General features: G+C 51.2%; 8 protein-coding genes across 11 annotated transcripts; 3 read left to right on the top strand and 5 right to left on the bottom strand.

Moving 5' to 3' along the window:
- Positions 1–267: 267 nt before the first annotated feature.
- Positions 268–2176, top strand: PV09_04402 (uncharacterized protein; the record flags this gene model as incomplete). The annotated part of the gene is made up of 6 exons (XM_016357740.1): positions 268–480; positions 532–834; positions 887–1312; positions 1368–1830; positions 1879–2049; positions 2103–2176. The coding sequence occupies 6 exons, from the start codon at positions 268–270 to the stop codon at positions 2174–2176; spliced, it is 1650 nt and encodes a 549-aa protein (XP_016214532.1).
- Positions 2177–4202: 2026 nt separating this feature from the next.
- Positions 4203–6242, bottom strand: PV09_04403 (nuclear cap-binding protein subunit 2). The gene is made up of 3 exons (XM_016357741.1): positions 6156–6242; positions 5864–6069; positions 4203–5804 (listed from the first exon to the last, which is right to left on the bottom strand). The coding sequence occupies exons 1-3, from the start codon at positions 6219–6221 to the stop codon at positions 5510–5512; spliced, it is 567 nt and encodes a 188-aa protein (XP_016214533.1). The 5' UTR covers positions 6222–6242; the 3' UTR covers positions 4203–5509.
- On the top strand, positions 4364–5526 carry PV09_04404 (pyridoxal 5'-phosphate synthase, glutaminase subunit Pdx2). The gene has a single exon (XM_016357742.1). It carries the CDS (start codon positions 4430–4432, stop codon positions 5243–5245), a length of 816 nt encoding a protein of 271 aa, XP_016214534.1. The 5' UTR covers positions 4364–4429; the 3' UTR covers positions 5246–5526.
- A 381-nt stretch (positions 6243–6623) lies between the features above and the next one.
- Positions 6624–8476, bottom strand: PV09_04405 (uncharacterized protein). Its single transcript, XM_016357743.1, has 3 exons — positions 7610–8476; positions 7241–7554; positions 6624–7178 (listed from the first exon to the last, which is right to left on the bottom strand). Exons 1-3 carry the CDS (start codon positions 7824–7826, stop codon positions 6969–6971), a joined length of 741 nt encoding a protein of 246 aa, XP_016214535.1. The 5' UTR covers positions 7827–8476; the 3' UTR covers positions 6624–6968.
- A 1050-nt stretch (positions 8477–9526) lies between these two features.
- PV09_04406 (uncharacterized protein) lies at positions 9527–10380 on the bottom strand (the record flags this gene model as incomplete). The annotated part of the gene is made up of 3 exons (XM_016357744.1): positions 9527–9546; positions 9594–9766; positions 9821–10380. The coding sequence occupies 3 exons, from the start codon at positions 10378–10380 to the stop codon at positions 9527–9529; spliced, it is 753 nt and encodes a 250-aa protein (XP_016214536.1).
- A 686-nt stretch (positions 10381–11066) lies between these two features.
- PV09_04407 (uncharacterized protein) lies at positions 11067–17529 on the top strand (the record flags this gene model as incomplete). Its single annotated transcript, XM_016357745.1, has 8 exons — positions 11067–12030; positions 12084–12473; positions 12533–12909; positions 13737–13778; positions 13832–13878; positions 13931–15959; positions 17097–17378; positions 17425–17529. The coding sequence occupies 8 exons, from the start codon at positions 11067–11069 to the stop codon at positions 17527–17529; spliced, it is 4236 nt and encodes a 1411-aa protein (XP_016214537.1).
- A 3808-nt stretch (positions 17530–21337) lies between these two features.
- PV09_04408 lies at positions 21338–24008 on the bottom strand. 4 transcript variants are annotated; one of them, XM_016357749.1, is made up of 7 exons: positions 23836–24008; positions 23067–23438; positions 22972–23016; positions 22857–22914; positions 22388–22796; positions 22264–22331; positions 21338–22212 (listed from the first exon to the last, which is right to left on the bottom strand). In XM_016357749.1, the coding sequence occupies exons 2-7, from the start codon at positions 23280–23282 to the stop codon at positions 22184–22186; spliced, it is 825 nt and encodes a 274-aa protein (XP_016214541.1). In that variant the 5' UTR covers positions 23283–23438; positions 23836–24008; the 3' UTR covers positions 21338–22183. The 4 variants fall into 4 exon arrangements, with proteins under 4 accessions (XP_016214541.1, XP_016214540.1, XP_016214538.1 ...); XM_016357748.1 differs by having other exon boundaries at positions 23067–23761; XM_016357746.1 differs by having other exon boundaries at positions 22388–22914; positions 23067–23761.
- Positions 24009–25290: 1282 nt separating this feature from the next.
- Positions 25291–26688, bottom strand: PV09_04409 (uncharacterized protein). The gene is made up of 3 exons (XM_016357750.1): positions 26356–26688; positions 25845–26301; positions 25291–25798 (listed from the first exon to the last, which is right to left on the bottom strand). Exons 1-3 carry the CDS (start codon positions 26461–26463, stop codon positions 25365–25367), a joined length of 999 nt encoding a protein of 332 aa, XP_016214542.1. The 5' UTR covers positions 26464–26688; the 3' UTR covers positions 25291–25364.
- Between the last annotated feature and the right edge of the window lie 170 nt (positions 26689–26858).

The following is a 26858-nucleotide window of genomic DNA, read 5'->3' on the forward strand; positions in this document are numbered from 1 at the left end:
TTGACGGCCTTCAAAATGAACTCGGACTGCATCCCCTCACTCCGTCGGACAGCAATTTCGGCAGACAGGCCATCGGACTCAATTTGGCCAAAATTGGTCAAGAACTGCTTTCCCCAGACTCCTCCACACTCGCACATGGCGTGGACGATCCTACCCCACTCACCGTGTTCTGGGGTATAAGAATCTGAAGATGTGCATCGGATGATTGCTCAGACCGCCCGGTGATTTTATTCCCGTCATCAGTTACTGCAGTCCAATACTGAAGCTATGGCTAACTACGTGGAACCAAACGAGCGCGAGATTAAGGGGCTCGCCCTCGATGAGAATGAATTGCGAGAACTAGTTCGCCAGGCTGAACAGGCTGATGCCGCGGATCGAAGCCTGACTATCCGACAAGCACTGAAGCAGTACAAGACCGCCACCTTCTGGGCCATGATCCTCTCCACCAGCCTTGTCATGGAAGGCTTTGATCTAGTCACGGTAGGGAGCTTCCAAGACTTAATAGGGACAAGAGCACTAACGCTGGCAAAGATCAACTCCTTTTACGGACAGGAACAGTTCCAACAAAAATTTGGTGTCAATGTACCAAACAAGCCCGGTACCAAAGCTATACCTCCATCCTGGCAATCTGGACTGTCGAATTCTGCTGTCGTGGGTCAGCTCGCAGGTCTAGCCATCAACATGTACGCGCAAGATCGATTTGGTTGCAGACCGACGATGATGTTCTTTATGTTCTGGATGGCCATCACAATCTTCATCCCTTTTTTCGCGCCTTCATTGTCTGTACTAGCATTCGGTGAAGCAATGTGTGGCATCCCGTGGGGTGTTTTTCAGGTTAGCACAGCGTCGAATGATGGACTATATGCTTGATGGCTGATGACCACAGACTCTGTCTACCACCTATGCCTGCGAGATTGTGCCTACTGTCCTCCGACCCTATGTAACTGCTTACGTTTGCATGTGCTGGGGCGCAGGGATCCTTCTGTCCTCCGGCGTCATCAGAGGTGTATCGACTCTGAGTGGGGACATTGCATGGCGCCTGCCTTTTGCACTTCAATGGGTATGGCCGGTACCTTTGTTCTTCGCTGCATACTTTGCTCCCGAGTCGCCGTGGAATGCCGTTCGACGAGGCAAATTTGAACAGGCGGAGAAGAGCTTGAATCGCCTTCTACCACACCAAGAGAACAAGCAGGAACGTATTAAAACTACCTTGGCATATATCAACTACGTTACCAAGCTTGAGAAGGCAGAAGGCGCGGCTACAAGCTTTGCCGACTGCTTCAAAGGTGTGAATTTGCGACGAACCGAAATTGTGAGTTTAGCTACCGCTATCATCCTACCTATGCCAGTCTGACCCGTTGAAACAGAATTGTGTCGTTTGGGCCGCTCAGATTCTTTGCGGCAATGCTATTCTCGGCTTTTCTGTTGTATTCTTAGAATCCGCAGGCTTCACTGCCGACCAAGCCTTCGACGTCAACATTGCTCTCTCTGCTTGCTACATTGTGGGCGGCATTATCTGCTGGTTCCTGATGCCACGTGTAGGACGCGCTACCATCTACATGGGTGGTTTGACATTCATGTTCTGCTGCCTCATCGCCATCGGTGGCCTGGGATTCAGTTCTTCTCACGATGCAAAGATTGGTGTCGCAGTGTTGTTCGTGATAAGCACGCTGTGTAACATGATCACGGTGGGACCTGCATGTTATCCAATCGTGGCCGAGACCCCCAGTGGACAGCTGAGATATAAGACGATCACCATCGGTCGATTTGTCTATAATTTGACAGGCATTTTCTCGAATTCTGTGACTCCCAGGATGGTGTCGCCACTGAGTAAGTCCTTGCCGCACATTTCTACCGAATTATCTGACCAGATCCCAGGCTGGAACTGGGGTGCAAAAGCCGCTCTATTTTACGCTGGCACGAATCTGCTCTGCAACATATGGTGCTGGTTCCGCTTGCCAGAGACCAAAGATAGAACGTTTGGTGAAATCGATCTTCTCTTTGAGCATGGTGTGTCAGCTCGAAAGTTCAAAACGACGACCGTTAACCGTACGTATTTCTACGTCAACGCTATGTGAAAGTGATTGCTAACAATATGTCAGAATTCACTATCAATGGCTGGGATGGCTCCTTTAAGGAGGGAAAGATGTCTGTGGAGCAGGTTAGTAGTCTATAGTTGAATTAATGGAACAAGTTCCACCAAGGATCACTTCGTGGTCATGTTTTGAATTTGCTATGCGGTGTTATGATATGCTCTGCTTGCCGTTGATCGCCGATTGCAGCGAACTAGGAGCTTGTATCTTCCACAACTTCCCATGTCAAACTGCTCAAGTGATTTCGTTGCTTTCGTAAAGAGAGGTTAACTCTCGTTACCCTTGTGTGCGCACATGCGATCAGGATAACGAAGAAAAGAGATAGTGTGAAGAGCAGAGTCCATCGATCTGAAATGGGATAGCAGAGAAAAGCCATCTGGTCCTTTGAGCATTCCTGCTCAGAACGCGGCAGGCTCAAAGACGAGAGTTACCATCAAGCTTCGCATCGAGAGTCCGTGAAGCAAGTACATGGAGAAACTGACGTTGCTGGGATAGCAAACACTCGGGTGAACAGGATCGGCTTCAGTCGCGTAGAGAAGCATATCGATAGGCAAAAGTTCTGAGAGCCTAGCGATGTCCAAAATCTTGAAACATCGCCATAGTATGGAGCGACTTTGTGAGATACCTCTGTAAGAGTTCTTGACAACCCTGCTTTGTTTTCGAAGCCTGATGGATAGCACATCAGAAAGTGGGCAAAAAAAGCCAGACGCAATTGGCAACGCGCATTTCAGAATCGAGCCGCTCGGTGATTGTCCGCTACGATCGGATGTGGTCCAAGAGGCATGGAATTGCGCCAAGCAAATGTAGAAGTATATGTCCATGCCAAGTATGAAATATGCGGTAATTGTCAATACGTTCTTATTATCACGGTGTTCAACTCACAATCGCCAGAAACCCATGATTATACATATGCTATTCCAAGAATTCAGATGCGGAAGAGCGCCCGTGAAGTCATAGCCATGAGAAGAACATAGAACATGTGAGAGGATCCCATCAAGAGCAATCAAAGAGCTTCTTTGGGCTGTTCACACGGATTGTCTCCTCAAATCCACGTGAAAATCAAGGAGTCTTTCAGCGACTTCATCGCATTCCGGACATCCGGGACGACACCTCGCATCGTATACAAGAGCCAGAACATGTCGCTGTTTCGTCTGATTTTATTCCTGGATGCGGATGGTTTGCTTGGCTGGACTCCTGACGTATTCATCTTTGGTATGAGGGTTTTCAATGCACGAGACATCGTGCTGACTTGGAGTGCAGGTTTGGTACCGCTCAGTGTATATCGCCAGAAACAATCGGCGATTTGGTCAAGAGTCTTCTGGTTGACAAGAAGCAGCGAGTCCACGATTTGTGGCTCGCAGGTTAATAGATGATGATCATTCTGGAGCAGATCAGGTTTCGTTTGCAAAGCGTGCAAATGCCCCGTAAATTCCTTGGGATTCGAAAACTTTTCAAGCTCAAATGAACCTTCTGAAAACTAGGAATATTGTGTCTTGTCTTTGTCCTTGAACATCATTGCTACGAGCACAGGCTCGGCTACCTGCAGAGAAATAGCATTCCTTGGTTCTTGCATCAGTACTCTTCCCCTAGACACCTGGCTAGCCCGGCTTTGAGAGTGCTGCAAAACTTTCTGGGCTCGTCACGTTTTGCTGCCCAGCAGCAAAACAGGTCGAAACTATCGACGCCTACCACGCATTTTCGAGACGTTTAACCACTCTGAGGGCTCGCCAAGGACCACAATTTTGCTTTGCTCTCAAATATTCATTACGACTATCGATCACGACTCACATTCATCTTCCAACATGTTCATGTCCTGAGACGCCAAGATAACTTCTTCTAGGCTGCGTTTCGACGTGGTTTCCATGATGTTGCTAGCACACTGAAGTCCACGGAAAGTTGACTTAGTGCATTACTCTACATTAAGACGGCATGTAAATCCGCTGGGGACGAGTGGTATTGCTGTCTTGATTGGAACTTTTGAGACTTTTACGTCTGCTGTTCCCACGTTCCAGATTGGGGCCGAAACACCGCTTCTTCAGCAAGTTCTTCTCGTGCAAAGTCAAAACGCATTCGGCCTTTCTCAGAAAAGAAAAATAAAAAGCGCATTGAAGTAAGTATACAAGCTAATTGTGGCTCGACCGTCGCTCTTGTTACGTGATCCAATTCAGGACGTTCCTGAACCGTGCGGTAATCGCCGTCGACTCAAGTCTCCGTAATCGGGCGATCAAAAAGATAAGTCAGTGTCTCTTCCGCGTATATCCATGTCCAGCCGTGACTCGAATCTTGGTCCTTTAAGAAAGACTGCGCTTTGTGATCCCAAATCCTCTCGCTATGCAATGACACTGTCACAACCAGTCCTGTCGGTCACAGTCGGCGTGCTCGCCCTTCAAGGCGCTTTTAGCGAGCACGTTCAGCTCCTCCGCGCCGCCGCCGCATCTTTCACGTACGTACGTTGGAAAATCATTGAAGTCCGCACGCCGAGCGAACTGGACCAGTGCGATGCTCTGATCATACCCGGAGGCGAGAGCACGGCCATCTCCCTCGTCGCCGAGCGCAGTTCGATGCTGGAGCCTCTACGCACCTTTGTCAAAGTGCTCCGCAAGCCCGTGTGGGGGACATGCGCGGGTTTGATTCTTCTTAGCGAGAGCGCAAACAGGACCAAAAAGGGAGGGCAAGAGCTCATCGGCGGCTTGGACGTCCGTATAAACAGGAATCACTTCGGGCGCCAAGTCGAGAGCTTCGAGGCCGACCTTGTCATGCCTTTCCTCAGCGAACCAAGAAAGCCCTTCAGAAGCGTGTTCATACGCGCACCCGTCGTGGAGAAAATTCTGCCACATGTCACCGGTATACAGAGTGGCGAAGCAGCGAGAGAGAAGACGGTCGTAGCACCGAGCAAGACGCCACAGAATGAGGCGGCCGAAAAGAGGATGAGCGCTGAAGTGGAGGTTATGTGTCGCTTGCCCGGAAGGGCAAGAACACTGAACGAGAAAGGCGTTTTAGCAGAGGAGGTTGGAGACGACGGAGATATTGTTGCAGTGCGTCAGGGCAATTGCTTCGGCACAAGCTTCCACCCAGAGCTAGCTGATGATAAGAGGATACATGTGTGGTGGCTTGGTGAGGTCTTGAAAAGCATAGAGATGAGGAGGGTATAGAACGGTCGGATGAGTCCGCACTGTGCATCATCGAGACATGCGCGTTTAGACAGTGCATTTTGAACCTAGAATTTGTTATATTTTTGAGGGTATCGATCGCTTTTACGTACATCGGCGGACGGGCTCCTGATTATGCTCCAGTCAAGTACAAGGAACAGGTGGAATGTCATCGCTCGCCCAAGTTCTGCGCCCAAGACACCATTTCATGCATGCTGTCATCGGCCTTGTTTCAAATTATCCCATTTGCCTTTTAAACTTAAGGCCCTAAATTTCATTATCACGTCCGAATGCTCGTCCATAGCCACCTCGGCCCGGATCGAACTCTTCTCTATACTCGTCTCTTACCTGGCCACCACTCTTGCCACGACCGTATTGACGTCCTTCCACGAAACCCTCGTCAAGGTCGGTTCTGATGATGCGTTCGTCGAGTTTCGTACCGCCAATGTACTTCATGCAGTCCAACGCATCCTGGTGAGTATAGTATTCGACGAAACAAAAGCCGCACGGAGTCTTCTGGAAGCGGTCCAAGCCCATTACCAAACGCTTGATCTCTCCGCATCTGTCCGGTAGGCGCACGTCAGCATAGTACATTTGAGCATCATCCCGATGGATGCGTACTTGGAAAAGAGTTCATGAATCTGCTCCTCCGTGGTGTAAAAGCTCAGATTACCAACATAGAGCGTCGTCGCGTCCTTCAGCTTGTCCTCAGGACTTGGACTTCTATTCGCCCTGTTCGCCTCGTCGCGCTCCGCATCGTCACCCGTACCGTTCGCGCCAGACTCGCGTCTCCGCTCACGTTCCTGGTTGCGCTTTCTTTTGCGGTTCTGCGTAGGTCTCGTTCTTAGCCACATGCGCCGTTTACAGAAGCCATTGCCGCGCAACAATTGCATGACCTGCAGATGCAACGTACCTTGCTAGCTGTGTAGGATGACGGCTTATCTAGCCGTTCTATTGTGCCTGTGCGAAATGGCGGCATCGTGAACTTGCAGTGATTGCGAAAGCTGAGAGTAAAGAGCCTCAAACTGTCCCAGCTACACAAACTGTAGGGGTTCCTAGTTGCGGCCTTGCAGCCTAGGCTGCGCCCACACCGTAGATGGTGTAGCCACCTCGCTATACATAGATATTACGGAAAGGATTATGCGCTATGCAGTAAGGCAACCCAGTAACACGTGCTTAAACATGAGCTTTCTAACGAGCTAGAAATGACGTGCATATGATCTCTAGATTCTTATCACATTAAGGAGGAGTTTTATAACTGAAATGCTCGCAGTAGATAAGGCAAAACAAACACAGTTTCCAGCAATCTCAGTTAACCAGCCTGCCAGTGTAGTGTTTTTGCAGGAACGGCGAGTTTGACAAGTCACATTTACGGTTCATCCTCGTGCTATGTTTCGAATTTTTGTGGCGTGCCGTCGTCTATTTACTCTAATGTAGACGAGTAGCTGCCTGACCAGCCTTGCACTGACCGGCCATATAGGTCAGAGGGGCATGCTGCGTAAGAGATGATATGTACAGTAGGCCTTTTTAGCCCTAGGCCTGGAATAAAGCAAGACTTCGGAAGCCATTAGGCCGCATTTATCAGCCAGATAAAACAGCAACTAGACAGCTGTGGAAAAAACTCTCAATCAACTCCAACCCCGTAGCAAATGTTTTCGCGACGTAAAGAGCAACCGGTTTGAAAAAAAAAAAAAAGAAAAAAAAAAGCTCGAATCTGGAGTCGAAGCTAAATGCTGGCGAAGATAGCCATAGCTGCGAATGTTGCAATCACCGCCCAGCTGAACATTAGCGGCGATGCACTAGATGTCAGACCTCTGGCTGTGAAGACGTAGTTCATACCCATCGGTCCGCCTTCCGAGCCACCCGTCGAGTTGAAGCAATTCGAAGAGTTGACTGGCGCTACGTCTGCTGGGTCCGCAAACGTGATATCGACACACTATTCGAAAATGTTAGCGGCTATTTCCATATGCCGGTTACCCTGTGCAGCGCAAAACATACCGAATACAGTGCGGCTCCGTGCACAGCAGCCTCAACCAGTTGTATTGTCGCATTGTCTCCGATGTTGTAGGTGATGTTGGCCGGTAGAGGGATCTGAGGCAAGCAGAATGTACCCGGATACATTAAGTTGGTCGGACCGACTATTTGGAACACAGGAACCATCGGGTGCGAATAGTTCAATGGCTCTGTGCCAAGGCCGATGTTGATGTAGATAAATGCTGTCTTGTGTCCATTGAACCAACCCGGCTGGAAGGCAAGTGCGCCGCCTGTTACAGGCCACTTTGTGCGATTCGTAGACATTGGCAGGCCACCGCCTTCGTTCTAGTTAGCTTCATGTTAAGCCAGAGGATCATGAGATACAGGACATACACGGATACATCCATTGCATGCCGTAAGGGAAGTCGTAGCCTCCCGTTTGCGGATTCCAATTCATGCCCAGCGAACCTGTTGGAACGCTTCCGTCAGGGTTTGTGCCGTTCGTATTCAGGTTGTCTCCCCTCCATCCTGGGTACGTGATGACGGTGTGTGCGGCGACGTAGCTCCAGCACATGGACAGAGCCAACAGTAACGACGCGCAGGAGAACATTCTGACGATGGTATGCGTACACGCTCGTTGTACGAGTGGGGTTGTATAGAGTGTCGCCCTCGCCCGCGAAGTCAAAAGCAGATCCCGATGTTCTCGCAGTTGGCCGGCTTCTGAGCGGCCGAGTGTTGCGGTGGTTGGATCTGGAAGGTCAGATAAGAGTTCCTGTTGCAGACTATGAAGAAGGTTGAAGCCAAGAGATAATAGTGGTTCGAGGAGGAGAGCAGGACAGAAAGTCAGTGTGCTGGGCGTAAGCACAAGAGGCACAAGATCCAATCCCAGCCTGCGACGAGGCGCTGGGCGAGCATTCGAGATTCGCGCATCGCAGTGGACGCCACATCGTTATGCATCCCCGTCCTTCACCCTGGTGGATGGTGAGCAGTGGACCGTTACTCACGCACTAACAAGCCAATCACCTTTGGTCACAGCGGGAGAAAGCAGAGTCTGCTAAGACATGCTCGAAGACGATCCAGGCCAGGATTCCATGCGGTGGTTTGGTGTAGCAGGTTGCTGATTCGCTCGCCCGCGCTGTGAGGCTAAGATTTAGGTGCATTGCTGTAAGCGCCCGCTCGCAGGACCCTCCCGGCGCTTCCTCCTGAGCACCCCGTCCATCTCGACGCAGCCCAATGTATGCGCCCGTTGCCGGCGCATCGCAGCGCATATAATGGAATTGTAGCAGAGACATACGCAAACACGCTCGTTGCGTTCTCCGGTCCTTGTTGAGCCGCCGAACGGGTGGTGGGTTGTGTGATCGTCATGCCACCGCCACGTTTCCGGCCAGACGTCTTCAGCCCGTTCCCGCCGAGTTGGTTCCTGACGCTACTGGGGTGGTCTTTCGATTGGCCCTCGGCGCGAATGACGGCTTTGCTTGTCATGCCGTGGACGGCGGTCTTGCGAGGAGTCACTACGTGAGTGTTCAAATCCAGCTCGAGAAACAATGATCCAGATCGGGCCTCGAGCGTCTGATCTGGTCCCTCTTTGCCTCCTTTTGCGGTCTAGCAGTAAACGCTATAGCTGCAATTTGCGTTGTGATTATCCACACCGTTGCTGGTGTCGAGGAGAAGCCACATCAATATCACTGTGACTTGTGACAGGTGACATGCAGCTCGCTTGCACACGTTGACCAGCTCAAGCAAGGCCCCGACATCTAGCACCCTTTTTCTACAAGTTTACCACGCAGAGGATTTTCGGATGCTAGAGTGATCTATGGTCATTCGAATAGTGGAAGAAGCGCGGACTTGCAACCTTTGTCGAAGTTCCCTCTGTGATTGCTCAATGTGCAACGTCTTACGGCATAGAATGCCAACGAACGGCCAGGTGCATAAAACTCTCGCGCTTGCAAAGTCGGCACTCCTGCGCTCATAGACATAGAAAAGTGTACGAGAGTTGTATCTACGGCGCCTAGTCGACTCACAGCGTTTTCATCGCTGGTTTCAAGTGTCCTGACGCAAGCGTGAAAAGTTGTCAAGAATTTTTATTTTGAGAAATCAGTGCTGATGGAAAGAGCCGCTATAGGCCTTACTAACTTGGCGCTCAAAGCACTTTTCGTGCATGATATCGCCACTATCCGAAGTCTGTACCTTAACTTGTTTTCTACAGATCACGTGTGGCGAAACGGAGATTCGGGCATCTGTCAGTCGGCAGTCGTTCATTCATTGGAGAACATGTAACCTTCGCGATCTCAACACCAAGTGTGAGCCCAATCAACACAACCATCCTCCATCTGGAATCCGTCAGCATCATACCGTATATTCACGACGTTCAACTAACCAATGGTCTGGGCTGTTCCCGTGATGAACGACGAGCCTGGCGACAGCAACCACTCCACCAAATTTGCAGCTTCCGACGGGTGTGCTGCCCGCTTGAGAGCAATGTGATCCAGATTCAGTTTACTGCCCCTGATTGCAGCAGACTGACGGAACATGGGCGTATCGATCGGACCTCTGTTCAGCTTTAGTCTTCGTTGTCAAGGCGACCGGAATCTACTTATGACTTACGGACAGAAGCAGTTACACCTGATTTGTCTGTCCCCTAGCTCTTTCGCAGCCGTCCTTGTCAGACCAACGACGGCATGCTTTGACGCGACGTAGGATCCATTATTCTTAAAGCCGATTAAGCCAGCTACACTTGCAGCATTCACGATGGAGCCACCGTCGTTGAAGTATGGAATCTGGGCTCGCAAGCAATTCAGGAGTCCTTTCGTGTTCACTCCAAGCACGAAATCCCAGTCGTCATCATCGATATCTTGCAATGCTGCTACGTTGTTTTGCTTGCCAATGACACCAGCAAGGTTGGCTGCACCATCTAGTTTTCCAAACTTGTCAACCGTTGCTTTGATCCACTCCTCCACCGATTTGCGATCTGTGACGTTGACGACAGTGGCCATCACTTCGGCACCGGATTTCTCAAGTTCGGCTTGGAGCTCCTTCAGCGGGCCCTCTTGTACATCTGCCATTGACAGCTTCACGCCCTTCGATGCCAAAAGCTTCGCGGTTTCGAGACCCATGCCGCTTGCTGCACCGGTAAGGACTACTACTTTCCCCTTGAGACCGGACATGCTGGAAAAGATGCAAAAGTGCGAAGTATTGTTACCGCAAACAATGGAACTGAACAAGTAAGGCGTGTGTAACGAGTTAAATATCGCTGTTTCAACGACAAAACTGCACATAGTCCTCTGTCGAAATACATATACTCAACTACGGAGGTCATAGGAACAATTGGACGGATACCACGCTGGCCGTCCAGCCGAATAAGAGTTCCGAAACGGGTCCTAGTGGTAATAACATGTCCAATGAGACGTACTTCATGTAGCTAGATATTTCTGATGGAAGCCTTGTTCAAGGGCTACATAGTGGGCCCGAAGACATAAACTGTGGAGAAAGCGGAGTTGCAGAGAGCATCGCCCGCGTAAGGTCGGAAGCAACCCGACTCGGAAAAAGAGCTCCCCAGCTCGCAAAGGCCAACCCCGCCACCTCCATATGCGCCATGCCTATCTCAAGCAACATCACTGGCCCAGGGTTCTGAATTCGAGGCACACGTGAAAACTCTCTAGAGAGAATGGATGGACCGCAAAATGAATTTCCGGAGAGCATCTCTGCAGTGACACGCGCTCCGCATCCGCGGCAATGGTGAAGATTCACGGAGGTCTAAGGTAGTATTTAAGCTTAGGATGATTCTGTATCTGTCGCGTTCAGAGCCGCACCATCAGTCTTCTGCATTCGGCCATCTTACTTGCTGCACAACATGGCTACCAACGGGCTCAGCAACGGACATGCCAATGAGAGCGTAAACGGCAGTCACAAACGAGCGGTGCGTATTGCCGGCGCTTCTGGGGGCTTTAGCGACCGACAGCGAGCGATCAGCTCGTTGTGCAAGCTGGACATTGACTTCATCGTCGGCGACTGGCTGTCGGAATGTACAATGACGCTGCATGGTGCCCAGAAAGTCGACAACGAAAGACTGCGCGCCGAAGGCAAGCTCATGGAGGAGCCAGTTGGACTGTTTGACCCAACCTTCATGGACAACCTTGGACCTGCACTTCCGGACATCGCGAAGAAGGGCATCAAAGTGGCCGTGAATGCTGGTGCTTCGGACACTCAGCTCCTAGCTTCCAGAGTTCAGGATGAAGTCAACAGACAAGGACTGAATTTGAAGGTGGCTTATGTCGAGGGTGACGAGGTGACTGATGTGGTCAACCGCCTGATTAAACAGGGCGAAGAGTTCACCAGTCTCATGACCGGGAAGCCTCTCAAAGACTGGGGATACACTCCCATTTACGCACAATGTTACCTCGGTGGCGCCGGGATCGCCGAAGCTCTTCGTGCGGGGGCCGATATTGTCGTTTGCGGACGTGTTGCGGACGCAGCACCAGCGGTCGGCGTCGGAATGTACTGGCACGGCTGGGATAGACAAACAGACTTTGACCAAATCGCTGGCTCGCTGATCTGCGGTCATCTTATTGAGTGCGCAGCGTATGTTTGCGGAGGTTACTTCAGCGGCTTCAAGAGATTGATGGACGGCTGCGAGAACCTGGGATTTCCGATCGCCGAGTTGGAGTATGATGGCACATGTGTCATTACGAAGGAGCCCAACACAGGTGGCGAAGTGAGCGTAGGCACAGTTTCGTCTCAGTTGCTCTATGAGATTCAGGGGCCACTGTACTATGGATCTGATGTCACCGCTTGCCTTGAGGGGATTAAGATGACTGGTATGTCTAAGTTTGAAGTCTTAATGGTATCCATATGCCGATAATCGATTTAGAGATAGGCAAAGATCGCGTTCGAGTCGAAGGAGTCAAAGGTCTCCCTCCACCCACAACGACAAAGGTTGGCATGACGGCTGTAGGAGGTTACCAGGCGGAGTTCCACATTTACATTTGCGGCCTTGACTTGGAAGCCAAAGCGGAGTGGATCGAGCGACAGATTCGGTATTCAGCCGGAGAGGCGGCCAAGGAACTGAGCTGTTTTAAGTTCAGCCTTAACGGCTACTGCCCGGACAATCCACGTAACCAGGATGTAGCCACAGTCGACCTTCGCGTGTTTGTTCAAACGAAAAACAAGAACTTGGTTTCCAAGGCCACTTTAGACGTGCCCGGCTTCAATCGCTGGTGCATGGACAATGGCTTACAAGGCTGCCCCGGATGGACACTTGGTTCGTAGCGTCTACTTTCTTTTTTCCGTCGTCCAATGCCACATGCTAACGGCATATAGGCAATGACCAGCGCCAGTCAGAAGGAAAGATCTATTACGAGTATTATGTGTCACTTTTGGATCAGAAAGAGGTCCAGCACCGCGTGATTCTTCCATGGGAGAATGACAAGACCATTGACATTTTGCCGCCCACAAACATGAAAGTATATCCACGTGATCAACCAAGTTACGAGACAAAAGATCCAGTTGATTTGAAGCAATACGGGCCGACGACGCGAGGCCCCCTGGGCTGGATCGTTGGAGGACGTAGTGGCGATAAGGCTTCTGACGCGAACGTCGGCTTCTGGGTGAGGCACGACGATGAATGGGATTGGCTGCGCTCCATTTTAACCATTGACAAAATAAAGTACCTGCTGGACGAAGAGTACAAGGGAGGAGTGATAGAACGGTTCGAGATACCGGGAATTCGAAGTGGTGAGACATCTTATCCTCCCCCCCCCCCCCCCCCCCTCCCTCTTCGGCTCCCCCTCGCTACCAGAGAATGGACTGCACTGCTCGTCGAGTCATGAACTAACACATTATTTTAAGTCCACTTCCTTCTTCGGGACCATCTCGATCGAGGTTTCAACAGCACATCTACGTACGACACGTTAGGGAAGAACGTCTGCGAGTATCTGCGGTGCAAATGGGTGGACATCCCTAACAAATTCTTGCACAGAGGTCGTATTTGAAAAGCATGTAATCATAGCTGAAATCAAATCTTCGGCGGTATTTGCCACTTTTTCCCCCCAAAAAAAAGATGTTCTTAAGGAAAATTATTTCCGACCCCTTGCTAGTATCATCAGCTGTGGTGTTCGTCTCGGGAATCATATTCCCTAGATCAGCCCCACGGTCTTTTCCAAAAGCAAATCACGAGGGCCGCACCAAGCTAGCGCAACCGATAGAGTGGAGCGTCCCCGCGCCCCAGATGTGCGGCCTTGTCCAGCAGGTCTGGAGAAAGAACGCCTAGGCCATTTCTTCCCTCGGTGCATATTTTCCTGTCGCGTTTCTCAGGTGTGCTGACTTTCCTCGCTTATATGTCTTCCTGAGCCCCGTTTGCCGTCACGATGTGGAAATTCAAGATGCGATGAATGAATCTTCCGCTCGACAGCGCAATCGCGCTAGTGCCGCGTGCACACGATGTAGGAGAAGTAGAATAAGAGTATGGGTCGACACGCTTTTTTGCAAACTTTCGTCGGAGGTGTGCTGACCTGACGCACCATAGTGCTCCCTCGAGCCTGGAGAGAGGATTTGCACGCAATGCAAGGTAAGCCAGAACCAAGGCGTTGATTCTTTGTTCAGTCAACTGATCTGCCACAGGCTAATAATCACGAATGCCATTTTGACCATAAGGACGGTCGCAAGAGGTTAGCGATGTGAACAAGTCCGCGTTTTACATGGTCTAAGCGTATGATACAGTCGAGGCTCATCGAAAGCTTTCGCAGACGGACTGTGTCAGCGAATTGAACAACTTGAGAATCTCTTGAAGCAGCAAGGAGCTCTTCCCATGGATCCTAAACTAGGTGAAGCCCAGGTCCAAAACGGAGAGGCTGATGAGCCGAACGCTCGATACAGGCCGCCTTCATCGGTTGCGGATGGTGAGGAATCATCGCCGTACCAAACGCAGCCTGCACCCGCTGCGGAGCTTCCAGCGCTCTCTCAACAGGCAAGCAATAGCGAGCCTCCCTCGGACACTTCTCACGGCAAGTCTTGGGTTCGAAAACTTGTACCGGCACCGGTGAGATTTGATCTTGCATCAGGCCGACTGCGCTTCTTCGGACCTACAACCAACATGAATCTACTCTCTGGCGTGAATCTAAGTAGGTCGTTAGAAAGGCGTGAATCGCATTGGCCAATCGCACTGCTGATTCGTGACTTGTCGCTGGAAACACATGACTACCTCATGGACTTGTATTGGAGGATGCACAACTCGCACTTTCACCTTGTGCACAAAGACGCATTTGAAGAGGACCTTGCTAGCGGCGGCACCCAGTTTTATTCGATTTTGTTGCATTTCGCCATGCTTGCCATCGGGCACCGTTATGCAGATAAGAGTCGAGAAGATATTGTGCGGCTCGTCGCAAGCGGAAAACCACCTTGCTGTATTTCGGTGATGCATGCCAAAGCCAAAAGCATGATCCACCTGGAGCTGGAAAAGCCAGGAGGTATACCTTCAATTCAAGCACTGTTTCTGCTGGCTGATTTGGAATGCATGATTGGGAATGATGCTACGGGGTGGATGTTGGCCGGAATGTCCTTCCGACTCGTTTTTGATGTCGGCCTTCACGTTGATCCGGAGGAGCTTCAGCTTACAGAACGTGAATTGGAGATCAGACACATGGTCTTATGGGCTTGTTTGATCAACGATACCTATTATTCCATCTACATGGGTCGTCCAAGCTATTTCAAGACATCGGATATCGCGCCGTCTTGTATGTCCAAGGACTTTAGTCGCTTGATAGCGAGTCGACAACCTCGCCCGTGCGCAAAACGATGGGAGACCAAAGTCTACGAGTCGCTTCTGCGATTGATGGAGCTTGTAGGTCCGCTTTGTGATTTGGAAGTAAAACAACCTTGGAAAACTACAGACGCATATTTCAAGATCGCCGCGGTCGACAAAGAGTTAACAAGCTGGTTAGCCGGGCTTCCTGACGAGCTGAAGTGGACTGAGGAAAACATAGAGAACGGCCCGGCTCCTCTATACCTGCTGCACTCGCAATATCACACAGCTCTAATATTGCTGCACCGGCCGTTCGTAAACTATGGTCAACGCATCAACGGAGATGGACCTTACGGTGCCGACTCTGAACCAGAACGCATGAACCACTTCACAATCCTTTCACGAACAGTATGTGCAGATAATGCGAAAAAGGTTGCAGCCATTATGAGTCGGTACCGGCAGCGCTTCGATCTTGCACAGTGCTTCGTCACTGGTCTTCAACACGCTGGGACTGCAGCTACCGCATTGATGGCTGAACTTGTGATCCAATCCAACGCAATAGAGCGAAAAGATCTGCTCGCAAACCTCGAATGTTTAAAGCTTGCGCTCTCAGAGATGGCAAGATCGTATCAGCCTGCTGTTTTGATGTCTTCTGTTGTCGAAGCTTTCATCAAAGACTTTAATCGTCCAAGAGAGAATGGCACTTTGTTCAACCATGCAGAAACCAATGTGATTGACCCCAGCCTATCGGATATGAATGGAACAAGCAAGCGAGCACTTCCGGAAGGCGCGGGGCCTTTCAGTCCAAGCAAAAGACCGCGACAAAACGGCCCTCGCCGCGACTCGCCGAAGGGACTACCATATCTTCCATCTTCCTGGCTAGACGAGGTAGATATGGATGATACCGAGTTTTTGAACCTGATGGGATTGAAAGAATTGCAAAATTCGTACTCGCTAGGATTTTTGTCGTTTAATAACTGCCCTGGAGATGAACATTTCGCGGGACTGGTGAGCCAGGCACGATGACTACTGAACTAGCGATTTCGTCGATCGTGCAGGGCAAAAGCTATGTACCGGAACGTACAACCAGCTGTGGAAGGGAGCATGAGAAGTCGTTGTGTTTCTAAATCGGATCGGAGAAGTTTAGTTCCTACTTTGGGTTCGTGTGCGGCACCTCTGTCATGGAAGAGGGGACGGTTTCAATACAACAGAATGGGACTGCACTACGTACTTACGAACTTGTTGGAATATAGAATGACTGCTGGCACTTACCGGCCAAGATCAACCTGCCATGATCATGAATGTATGTTGCTGTCTCTTGGATGGGCCTCTTTATCAGCGTAGTCAGGGTGCTGTCACGCCTGCATGAAGTAATGTCACGATACCCCCTTATCGAGCCAAGAGGATGGGTTCGATGGTGGCGGTCCCTTAACCCGATACTGTCGTTGAATTGAGAGTGGTTAAACCCAATTTGCCAAGGGGTGGACTGTGCGAGGGTATTTGTAGTTGGAACATAGACACCAAGCGGTAATGAGAAGACGCGTGCACACATTAACATGAAAATTACGACCCCAACTCTATGGCGACATTGAGCTCAAAGCAGCAGAACCTGGACACATCCGCGTGACTTTGCTCGTGGAACTCATATTTTTCGAGTGTTAGAGGTCCGTGATCCTGAGTGCTATATGATGCAGCCTCAGAGATGACCATGTCAGCCTCCGGAAAGCCAAACCAGCTGGGCAACGGTTGAGGCCATCTGAGCATGGGATAAAATCCTAAATCTGAGACGCAGTGACGCTTAAAAAGGTTGCAACTCAGGAGCGACCATCTACGGCGGAGAAAATTCGAGAAGCAAAACGATTGTGTTTGGCTTGAGCAAATCCAGATCCGGCATGTTCCGAGAGAGCTTGAGATGCCGCCAGAGAGATTGAGCAGGACGATGGATAACCGAGATGCAAAAATGACAAAGCAAATATTATTGATCGTCCGCAAAGCAGAAATACACCGCAGCTGGCGCAATCTTTTTTTGGTTCAGGCGAAGAGACGTTGCTGCGGTAAATTGATACGCAAAAAGTCGGGGGGTCCGTGCGAAGAGTGAGGACGCCAGGTCCAGGGCCCAGCAGCTGCTGATACACGATTATGCAGACGGGTGCCGATCAGAACCTGTCCGAGAATGGCTGCATAGGCCAAAAGGAAGGCGACGGTTGGCATGCTCAGGTGCGCGACTGGACCGGCCAGACACGTCGAGCTGGAGCACCGTGGAGGTCTCTTGGGCGGTGTGGGAAAGTCCGGATGGGATTGCGAAGGGGAGGGCAGGATGGTGTAAGCTCGATCTGTTCAAAGGAGCAGGACGCCCGACTTTCATATCTCGGATCTAAGGTGGACAAGGCGGCGGATCAAGATAGGAGCGCCATGCTTCCCAACGTTGTACGGTGCTGCACTGTAATACTGCACAATCAGCTGACGCGTCCAGCCCAGGCGGTTTAGGGGCCTCGGGGCAGAGAAACCATCCGTCATCGTGCTCGACGGCTTCGACGGGCTCGACGGGCTCGACGGGCTTGGACCCGGCCTTCGATAGCACACATGGAGATCTGAGCCATCAAAAAAGCCGCCCGCGGCCCAGCACTGTTACGTCTCACTTCGGGGTTGCGCCCCTGATGGTACTTGGCTTGCATGGCTCGTAATGCCGTTGCTGTCCAGTCAGACTCCTTTCGACCCCGGTCTCGAGTCCAATCATACGGTCCGTTTTTGCTCCTAATGCCCTGTTCCAGCAAAGACTAAGAGCCCAAGACTAACGTCGGCTCTTCGCTGCAGGCTGACGCTTTGGTTGATCCTGGGCTGCCGCAACTTGGTTCTGTGCACAGAAACCCTGAAACGACGTCGTCTTCCGCATTTGCATAAGCGCAATCGCGTCGTCATGGCCATTTGGCTGCTAAGCCGTCCTGCAAGGCCCGGAAGTATTGGTTTTTCCTCTAGGAATACATCATACCTCACCAGCATGACCGCCTGATCCCGGGCTGCGTATATATCCGTTGTTGCCTGCGAAACAGCGCCCTGCTGCTCGCTACCCACACACAACAAAGCACCTGCGCCAACACATCTACACATCGACACACAAAAACCACCTCGACGTCTCACAGCGCAAACAAGCGATTGACACCTCCTCCGAACAGCGAGCACACACGCACAGCCCAGCGTCACCGCTCGAAAAGCTCACCCTCAGTCACAATGTTCTCCTGCGTCAATTACGAGCGAGGCTGCAGAGGCCGAACAAACACACGAAACGACCGCTGCTCAGACTGCATCACACTGAACCTGTCTGCCGGACGATCGAGCAGCGCCTCCTCCACTTCATCAACCTCGTCAAGCTACTCGGCCATGAGCGGAGCGTTCGCATCGCTTGCCTCGCTCCAAACGCATTCTCAAGGCTCGTGAACGCCGACATGACGACTCTTGTTTACGCACTGCACCATTCTTAACGACTGCATCTGTCACGAATACACACAGCGAGATGATTTGTTCCATCAGCAATTTCAGCGTTGGCGTTAGGGGGCTTGTTCTTCTATCTCTTTTTTTTTGTTTCTCCTTTGGTCGCTAGACAGCCCCCACAAATTTGACGGGGCCGGACAACTGCATATTGCCAGCACAAACATTGGGAGCGAGCGCTTTTGTAAAATAACACAGTTGACGCTGTAAGAGAGAATTTCTACGAGCAAGCGTTTTGGGAGGACGGAATACATAGGAGATACCCCGCCGTTGATGAAAATGCGATAGTTTGTCTGCAATCGAAGATCACACACAAGTAACCTTTTTTTTTCTCGCTTTTCATTTCTCGCTTTCAAAGAGAATCGCAATCTGGCAAATTTCCCTTCTCCACACGTGTGACATTTCCGACCACGATCGGACACAATCGCATGCCTCGGGCCCAGGGGTGGCAAACGTCGACATTGTCACATTGCCCACATCCCCAAATCTCCTCGTCCAACGGCCGAGAGACGTCTAGTGCAAAGTGCAGAAAAACTGGTTCGGGGTTTACTCCAGCTTTGGAGTGGGCCAGCTCCAAAGGTTGGAATCGATCGAGGTTTGGAGTGCGAATCGACGCTCTGAACGAGAGGGGGTTTTGACAGCGTCTAGCGTCATGCAGAGCAGCGTAGGTGGCGCTTGCGCCGACGGGTCGCAATGTCTCCAATCACAGCGTCGACCCGCGTTGCAACAACCACCCGTGGACGACCGTCTGGACGAACGGGACGAAGCACACATTTCCGCATTGTTTCTGGCCCGTGAAGCTAACCAGATTGACAGCGTCTGCATCATTGGACCTCGAAACTGGGATCCAAGAAAATCCAAAAAAAAAAAAAAAAATTTCCCACGTCCCGCAACGCGCCGTCTGCCTCACTAAGAGGCATGGTCCTGCAAAACCCCCCTCTCCAAAATGCCATTACCCTGACACATGCGAATCTAACTTCAATCGACGGGGCTTCGAACGCTGCCACTTACGTGTTTTGCCGTCTCTTAGGGAGGATCTTTCCAGGACGCAAAGCGGCTCAAGGTTGGCTCGAACTGGGCCGCGTCGGGCCTGCTGTTCTGAACGAACGCATCGACGGCACCAACAGCTGCCTGTACTTGTCACGTTTTGGCATTCACGTTCAGCGCGGGATTCGGCCAATCCGCGTTGGAAGACCGAGACGGCTTGGAAGCAAACGGTTCGGACGTACGTCTCTTGCTTCAGCAAAAGTCCATCAATGTAAGCTGGACAGCTCGACATCCTGCAGTGTGTATTGCTATTGTCGCCCACCCGCAGATCGCGCGCCTGCACAAGAGCACAGAAATGGCTGTCCCTTCACGTCCTCTCAAAGTCATTGGCGCCCTGCGTTGGGGGACCATGGCTGCACACAGGCCCAGTGCTGAGATGCGTATTTTTGGTGTAGCAGATCCGGCATGACGTCTACCCTGGTTTCGCAGAAATGCAGGTTCTGGACATAAGACATGCTGGCTATCCAGCGACTTCAGCCTCTCTGCAGTCTGCTGGACCTCTCTCGTCGATCTCGCTCCGGAACCTTCCATCCACCCGCCAGAGTGGGTTTTCGAGGTTGCTGCTCAGACGTAATTGACGGCATTTCTCCGACCAGGCTTGCAGCAAAACCCTGCATTCAACTGTCTGCACAGAAACGAGGTGGTACCACACACCGTTTGACGTAGCATGTGGGGTGTGAAGATTGAAACCTTTACATGACGCCATATCGGCTCTATCGAGGTGACAACCATGTCTACTTCGGTTTATGCTCCGAAGGACGAAACTTCAAACGTCGAACATCTTCTCCACGAGGAGAACACGTGACTTGTCGACGCACGAGATCATTTGTTGTTTGATGTCGATTGCTTTGTGATCGCACCGGGATACTCGCCATATGACAATCTTTCTTTCTCCCCATATAAGGATGATCGCGCAACGTTATTTTTTTCCTCTGTATGGGATCCGACACCATTCGCTTGGGGCATCTATAGACTCGCTTGAGATCACATCGGAGCACTTTGTAAAATGTCCGCGACATGACTAACAGACTAGCGTGAGAGACTCTTCTCTCACAGGTTACAATTCCCAGATACCCAGAAGGATGTAGCCCTTCCGTTTACCATGTACATTAGAGAACAGATTTTGTGCAGCTTTGCTCAGTTAAAAGCTGGAGAGAATTCGGTGCTCCTCAAGAAGATTCTCGTGATATCTATCAGCTAGTTCAACATGTGCAGAGTCTCATCGACCACAAAGTACGACGGTGGAAAGCATCATTCGTCCAGTTGTGAAAGAACTTGCGGCAGAGCAAGCGACTAAGTTGATGTCTTGCGCAGCTTGCGAGGTCTATTAGGCCTTTTAACGTTTTGGCATATAGCAGAAACTCTTCCATAAGAAGTTCCTCAACTGAAACGTAAAGCGGGATGTAGCATTTTCGATCCAACACGAGCTTCGCACGTGGGAGGCTTGCTCGTCGACTTTTCGTGAAACCTCTTCGGAGACGCCGAACTCGTGTCTATCAGAATCGACTAGCAGGACAATTTTCTAGTTCTGAAGTTCATCATTTTCAAGCAATGAGTCTCACATAACTGTCGGTACGATGCAGTAGTATGGTTTATGTGGCTATGTTTCAAGCGCAGCCTGAAGCAAAGGCATATTGACCTGACTAAATGACAGCAAAGCTTTTTAACTTCTTCGCCCTTCGGAAACAAATACGGGGGGTTGATTTCAAGTCAATCAAGGACATTCAATCAACAGAATTACTATGCATATGATCGGGGTGGTTAGAAGCAGGTACGTGGCTATCAGGTAAGACTAAGGACGAATTTCAAAATTCCAACCACAAGAACTGTTATGAAGGAAATCTACTGTCAAATTCAGAATCATTCGACTTTCCGGCAAGGAGCAGGTAGAGCATCAAAAAGGTGAGCTTAGTCCTAATCGCAGAGAACCGTGGTCAACAGGGCCCCACGACTCCCTCAGACATCGAAAGAACTTGTTCAGATGAGAAAAAAAAAATTGAAAAGTTGGCAATCCAACCAACAACGGGGATGTTTCAGTTTGTCCCAATTTCGGCCCCCCCGCTAAGCTATGAATGCAGAAGATCCTCGTTTCCAGCAGAAGTCAACATCCATTCGGCGAGCAGGTAATGCTAAGAGAATCATCCAGGTGAATATGTACATAGTGATGAGTAAACAAGGAGAAATAAAATCGGCTCAGTACATCCTGTGGAGACGCCGCTCCTTCCAGTCATCAAACGCCAAGATGCAATGTATCAGAATCCAGATTCTACCACAGTGACATTGGTTTAAAAGACATTGATAAGGCATGGGTCCATCGTTCATATTCGTGGTGCTCATAACGCGAATGGGTTCCAGCCGAATGGCTCGAGGTGGAGTTCAAGAATGCACGTCAATCATGTAGATCAAGTGATCGGCCTGGTAGGTTAAAAATTTGGTTCATGTAAAAGGCATGAGTGGCCCATTCTCAACGGAAAGTATGCTGTCAAGGCCACAACGTTGACGGGTTGATAGACCTTGGCTTTCTGCGTGGGTTCATGAATGTCCAACGGTGGTGACCACGTTTGGCAATCTCCAGCATATAACTTGAAGAAATATGAAAAGGTTCTGACAGCAAATAAAAAAGAGATTCCAGGCCGGATCCAGTTGCAGGAAAATTTATAGACACGGAAACGCGACGGTGGTTAGTATACAGCTTGTGTCTACGCTGGCCGGGACGAAATGGGGTAGTCTAAATTAGAAGGTCAGTGAAATCAAATTAGAATATGCTCCGGTCACTTACAGTTGCCATCTGAGGCAAGGTAATAGCCTGGCGGCGCAGCCTTTGAAGGCGCGTATGTTTGCTGCGACCTATTGATTGGGCTTAGTAGAAACCCAAATACTCCGGGCGTTTCAAACCAAAATACCTAGCAGGACCGTAACCCTGGGGATTGGAAGGAGCGTTGGAATACGGCTCCGAGGTCGCAGAATACATCCTGGGTTCCGCTTGACGTGGCATATTACTCGGCTGGCCAAATATACTGTCCGAGGGAGCTGCGTATTGATAAGCTTCTCCACCAGTCACGGGCGGTCGTTCAAGTGTATATTGCGAACTGGTCCCAGGTGCTGGAGTGGCAGGATAGCTGGCTTGTTGTGCATAGTAGCCGCTGGATAGAGCTGCACTTGTTTGGTAAGCGGCCGAACTGCCTTGTGCATGTGTCCTGGGCTCAGAAATTCGTGGCTGAGGACGTTCGATCTGTTCTGGCTGGGATCCTGAATTAGATGTGGGGCCCCAATATTGCCTTGATCGGTGAATTGTGGAATCTTGGTATGCGCCTACACAAAAGTCAGGACTATGGGTAGATCGAGAACCAAATCTATCCGGTTTTGGGGTACCTCTCTCGCCTGATCGCTCAAAATTGGCGGAATCTGCCTTCAGGTCCCTGATCATTTCCTACAACACATCTATGAGCCTGGATCATCTTGACTCTATTGTGGATTATTAACTGACTGGAGTAAATGTTCTGTATGCAGCGATCCAATAGCCTCTTCGGCCCTTGAGAAGCGTCAGCAGCCATTTCGCGGTGTCAAATCATAGATCCGTACTCTGTTCTCATCGCGGCCCTCGCCAGGTTTTACCATGGCATCTGGACCAAGATAGCGCTGTATGTCCGCCTGTATCACATCGCGACGAATTCCGTCTTCCGGAATCCACCAGCGAAAGTTTGGACCACTTGGAGGCGCAGCTCTACCTGGATCGGTGGCGCGCTCATATTCTTCGTAGCTATAATTATGCGGCTGTTGGTACTGATAGTTTGCCATGGTTGCTCTGAAGGCGGGCGCCAAAAGAAATGACGACGTAAGAAGAATCCGCCGGTCAAAGGTAGGAAGGTTCCAGGCCTGGATTGCTATGTAGTGAAACTTCCTCGGTTGTGTCCAGGTGGCCAAGTCCAGGCAGGTGATCAACCGGGAAAGCGACTAGGTCCACGTTATGAGGGATTCCAAAAAGATAACAGCAGATGGAAAGGGAAGTCAGAGTTGAGTGCAGCAGGCGCAGGACGGGACGGAACGGAAGCCTCCACGAGGGCCGGCAAGGGTGGGGGAGATGGAGGTAGGGAAGCAGAAGAGATGCAAAGAGAAAAGCAGGAAAAAGGCGCTGTAAGTCGTCTGGCTGCGATGAGCAGTGTGGGGCAAGGATATCTATCTCGAACAGGCGTCGACTTGTCATGTGCTGTGCTCAGTGACGCGACACGACAACTCAGACCCGACGAGCGGGGGGGTATGAGGCTCTAGAAGCAAGTCTGGCAACAGAGGAGCGTGTTGGTAAGCTGAAGGCGCGAGACAGCCAGCGCCGGGATTGGATTGACGCACTTACGGTTATGCACGTTTGGCCTCGACCGGCAAGTGACCCGCCGCTAGAGGTGAAGGCTCGTAAACGACGTTGTGACGAGAGGAGAGGTGTGAGCGCAGGAGAGGCGTCGCCCTGCTTGCTAGACACGGCACGTATATAAAAGTCCGCCAGGCGTCGTGGCCGTCGAATGATGATGAAGAGGAAGAAGGAGGGAGCGAGTCGCTGCGGTCGAGGTGAAAAACCACTCGCGTCGCCCCACCATGACCGCTCACCTGAACAGAGGCTGGGCAGCGGCCGCATGTGGCGTCTCCCAGGCGGAAACGCACATACAGGTCAACTTGGGCATCAATCAGGCTCCACTGTTCCGGCCCAATGCTGCGCAACCCCAAGGCCATCCGCATGCTTGGAACGGCGTGTGAGGCGCCAGCGCACACGGCGTGGAAGAAAATCGGCCTCCACAGGGACAAAAAGCCCGGCTGCATCGCTGCTGCGACAGTGTCGACGGTCGTCCTTTGTGGCCACGTCGTCGCCTACCGCCTGGTCGCTTCTCTGGACCTGTGGCGGGGACGGCAGGCATCGATCGGTACCGCCGCCGCCATCCGGCTGCTCAGCGGTGGATGGCTGTCGTCGTCCTCCCGGGCCAGGCTGTCGGCTGCCGACGGACTGAGCAGCCGGAGTTGGGCATTGTTGACGGGGCTGGCTGCAACCGCGCTCAAGTCCGCTTTTCCCGCCGTCGCTGCTTCTCAGCCTCCACATTGGCTGTCGCTGGACCGCGCACACGTTGTTTGTCTGGTCCGCTGTCCCTTCATGGATGCCAGGGTTCCACCAAACCGCGCTGGGGGCCTCGCCGGTATAGCTCATGATCGTGCAAGACGGCGGCGCTTTTCTGCCAATGCCCGGAGGCCCAGGATGGTGCCGCCTACTTCACTGTCTAATGCCCGCCTGTTCTGGCTCGTCTTTCGTTGATCAAAGCACCACGAAAATGCGCAGGCGCCACGTGCAGTTCCTCTCTCCTACAGAGGCAGTCTGGGCGTTTGAGCGACCAACTTCCCGCCGCTAAGTACCGCGAAACCCGTAGTGCAGCGGCGCTGCATTCATGCCCATCCTCATACATGAATCCATGGACCAGTAGTACAATATGCTGCAAAACCCAAGACTCTGTCACAGCCGAGAACCAACAGTGCGCTCGCGACGATCAACTATATCAGAAAAATTAACGTCAAGGACGCTGATTCTTCCCAAATGGCCCAGCACGACAATCGATTCTATGTTCCCACGAGATGGAGGCGGACAATAGCACTAGGGTGTTCTGATCCCGGCGCTGTTTTGGCTACCTGAGACGGATTAAATGGGCCACAGCCCTCAGAGCGAGCTGCTAAATGGGAGACGCCCAGGGGAAGAGCGGGCGTCCTGGAACCAGGCGAAGATCTTTGTCTCCTCCAGTTTAGCCTTTTTATCATGCCTTGCGACGTTCTTGTCCCGATGTGAAAGAAATCTTACATGGTTGAGCAGTATCTACACTTATATTGGCGGCGCTCGAGTATTGCCACAAGCTACAACTTATTATTACGCGCTCTGGTGATGCGAAAGCCCCATCGCGGGCAATGAATTCGTATCTCGCCGCCGCCAACGTTCATTTTTTTGCCCACCACGACTTCATTTGGCGTCAGTGTCAAGAGCATTCCTTTATCTCGATGCGTGAAACCAGTTTCAATTGGGCACACCTCCACTACTTCCCCAGGCTTCAGCCCAAGTGGATCATTTGCTGCAATCTCTCCTACGCTTTCGACAAAACGAGCCTGCTGCATGTATTTGACAACATCGTCTCCAGTAACCTTCTTCTGTCTAGGACTGAGCCTTTGGGCCTGCTTTAGTGCATCCCGGAAACGTTGTATCCAGGCGAACACTCTCGGAAACTGCACTGGCGAGATGACGTTTGGCGGCAGAGCGCCCGGCAGGTCGGCTAGCCAGTGGAAAGGCCATATCGCTGCTTTCATGAGCCACAGTACAGAACAAGCAATGAAAACTCTTACCTTCAATGTCGCCTAGGCTGGGCTCATTGGTTTTGAAAACCCAATCTCGCCCATCTGCAAGCAGTGTCGTCTCAAGGAGCTCAAAGGCATCTCGTATATGCACAACCGATTCGGGCCTCGCTGCCTCGAGCCTGGCCTTGTCCCAGAATCCTTTTCTGCCGCTAAATGCCTCTCTATCCTTGACGAATGCTGGATCCGAGAATACAGACGGCGGGATTAAGGATGCTGCGCGCGTGACGATCCCGGCATCGCCAGTATATCGTTCCAGCAATCGTTCGATGGCGCGATGATCGGGATCTGAAGTGCCCAGTCTACCGTCTGGGAATCGTAATTCAAGCTTGCGCAGGATCAGTCGCGTGTCGCAGTATACATCTTTGCCTATCGAGAGCAGAGGGATGCGTCTGTACGAAACATTCAGGGCCTCTAGAGTAGGCCGGGGCAGACGATTGGGTTGTTCCTACGTGACCTTTAGCACCATCAGTGCACTGCATGTGCTCGAATGAACACCTACGCAGTACGCATACTCGATTTTGCGAAGAGTAAGGTACCAGACGATTTTCCTAGCGTACGGTGAGTTCGGATAACCAAACAAGACGATATCGTTTGGTATCTCGGTCATGGTTGTTGTTTTGTGCGCACACCTTTTCGGATGTCATGTTGACGAACGTCATGTGGTTGATAACCATATATGCGATGCAACAGTATTTCGCCGAGGTTAGAGTAAGATGAGAGCGCGTCGAACTTCCAAGAGAACTTTCTTCAGCCCCACCTTACGCTTCCCGCAGGTGAGATCCTTGACTAGGGAACTCTCAAGCGACGTGCGAAAACAACCTCGAGACTTGTATGCTCGTAGATTCAGGACTTCTTACTCGTCCGGTTTCTTTTTGAATTCGTTCAAGAATCACTTATCGGAATCGTCTCGAGCTCTGGCCTGTCGTGCTGCGGTCGTTAGTCAAGCGACTCAAGGCCAAGGAATCATTTCTTTCAAGTGCCGCGTCCAAAAAAAAAAGAAAG

The sequence above is a fragment of the Verruconis gallopava genome, assembly GCF_000836295.1.
Source record: "Verruconis gallopava strain CBS 43764 unplaced genomic scaffold supercont1.12, whole genome shotgun sequence".
Taxonomy (NCBI): domain Eukaryota; kingdom Fungi; phylum Ascomycota; class Dothideomycetes; order Venturiales; family Sympoventuriaceae; genus Verruconis; species Verruconis gallopava.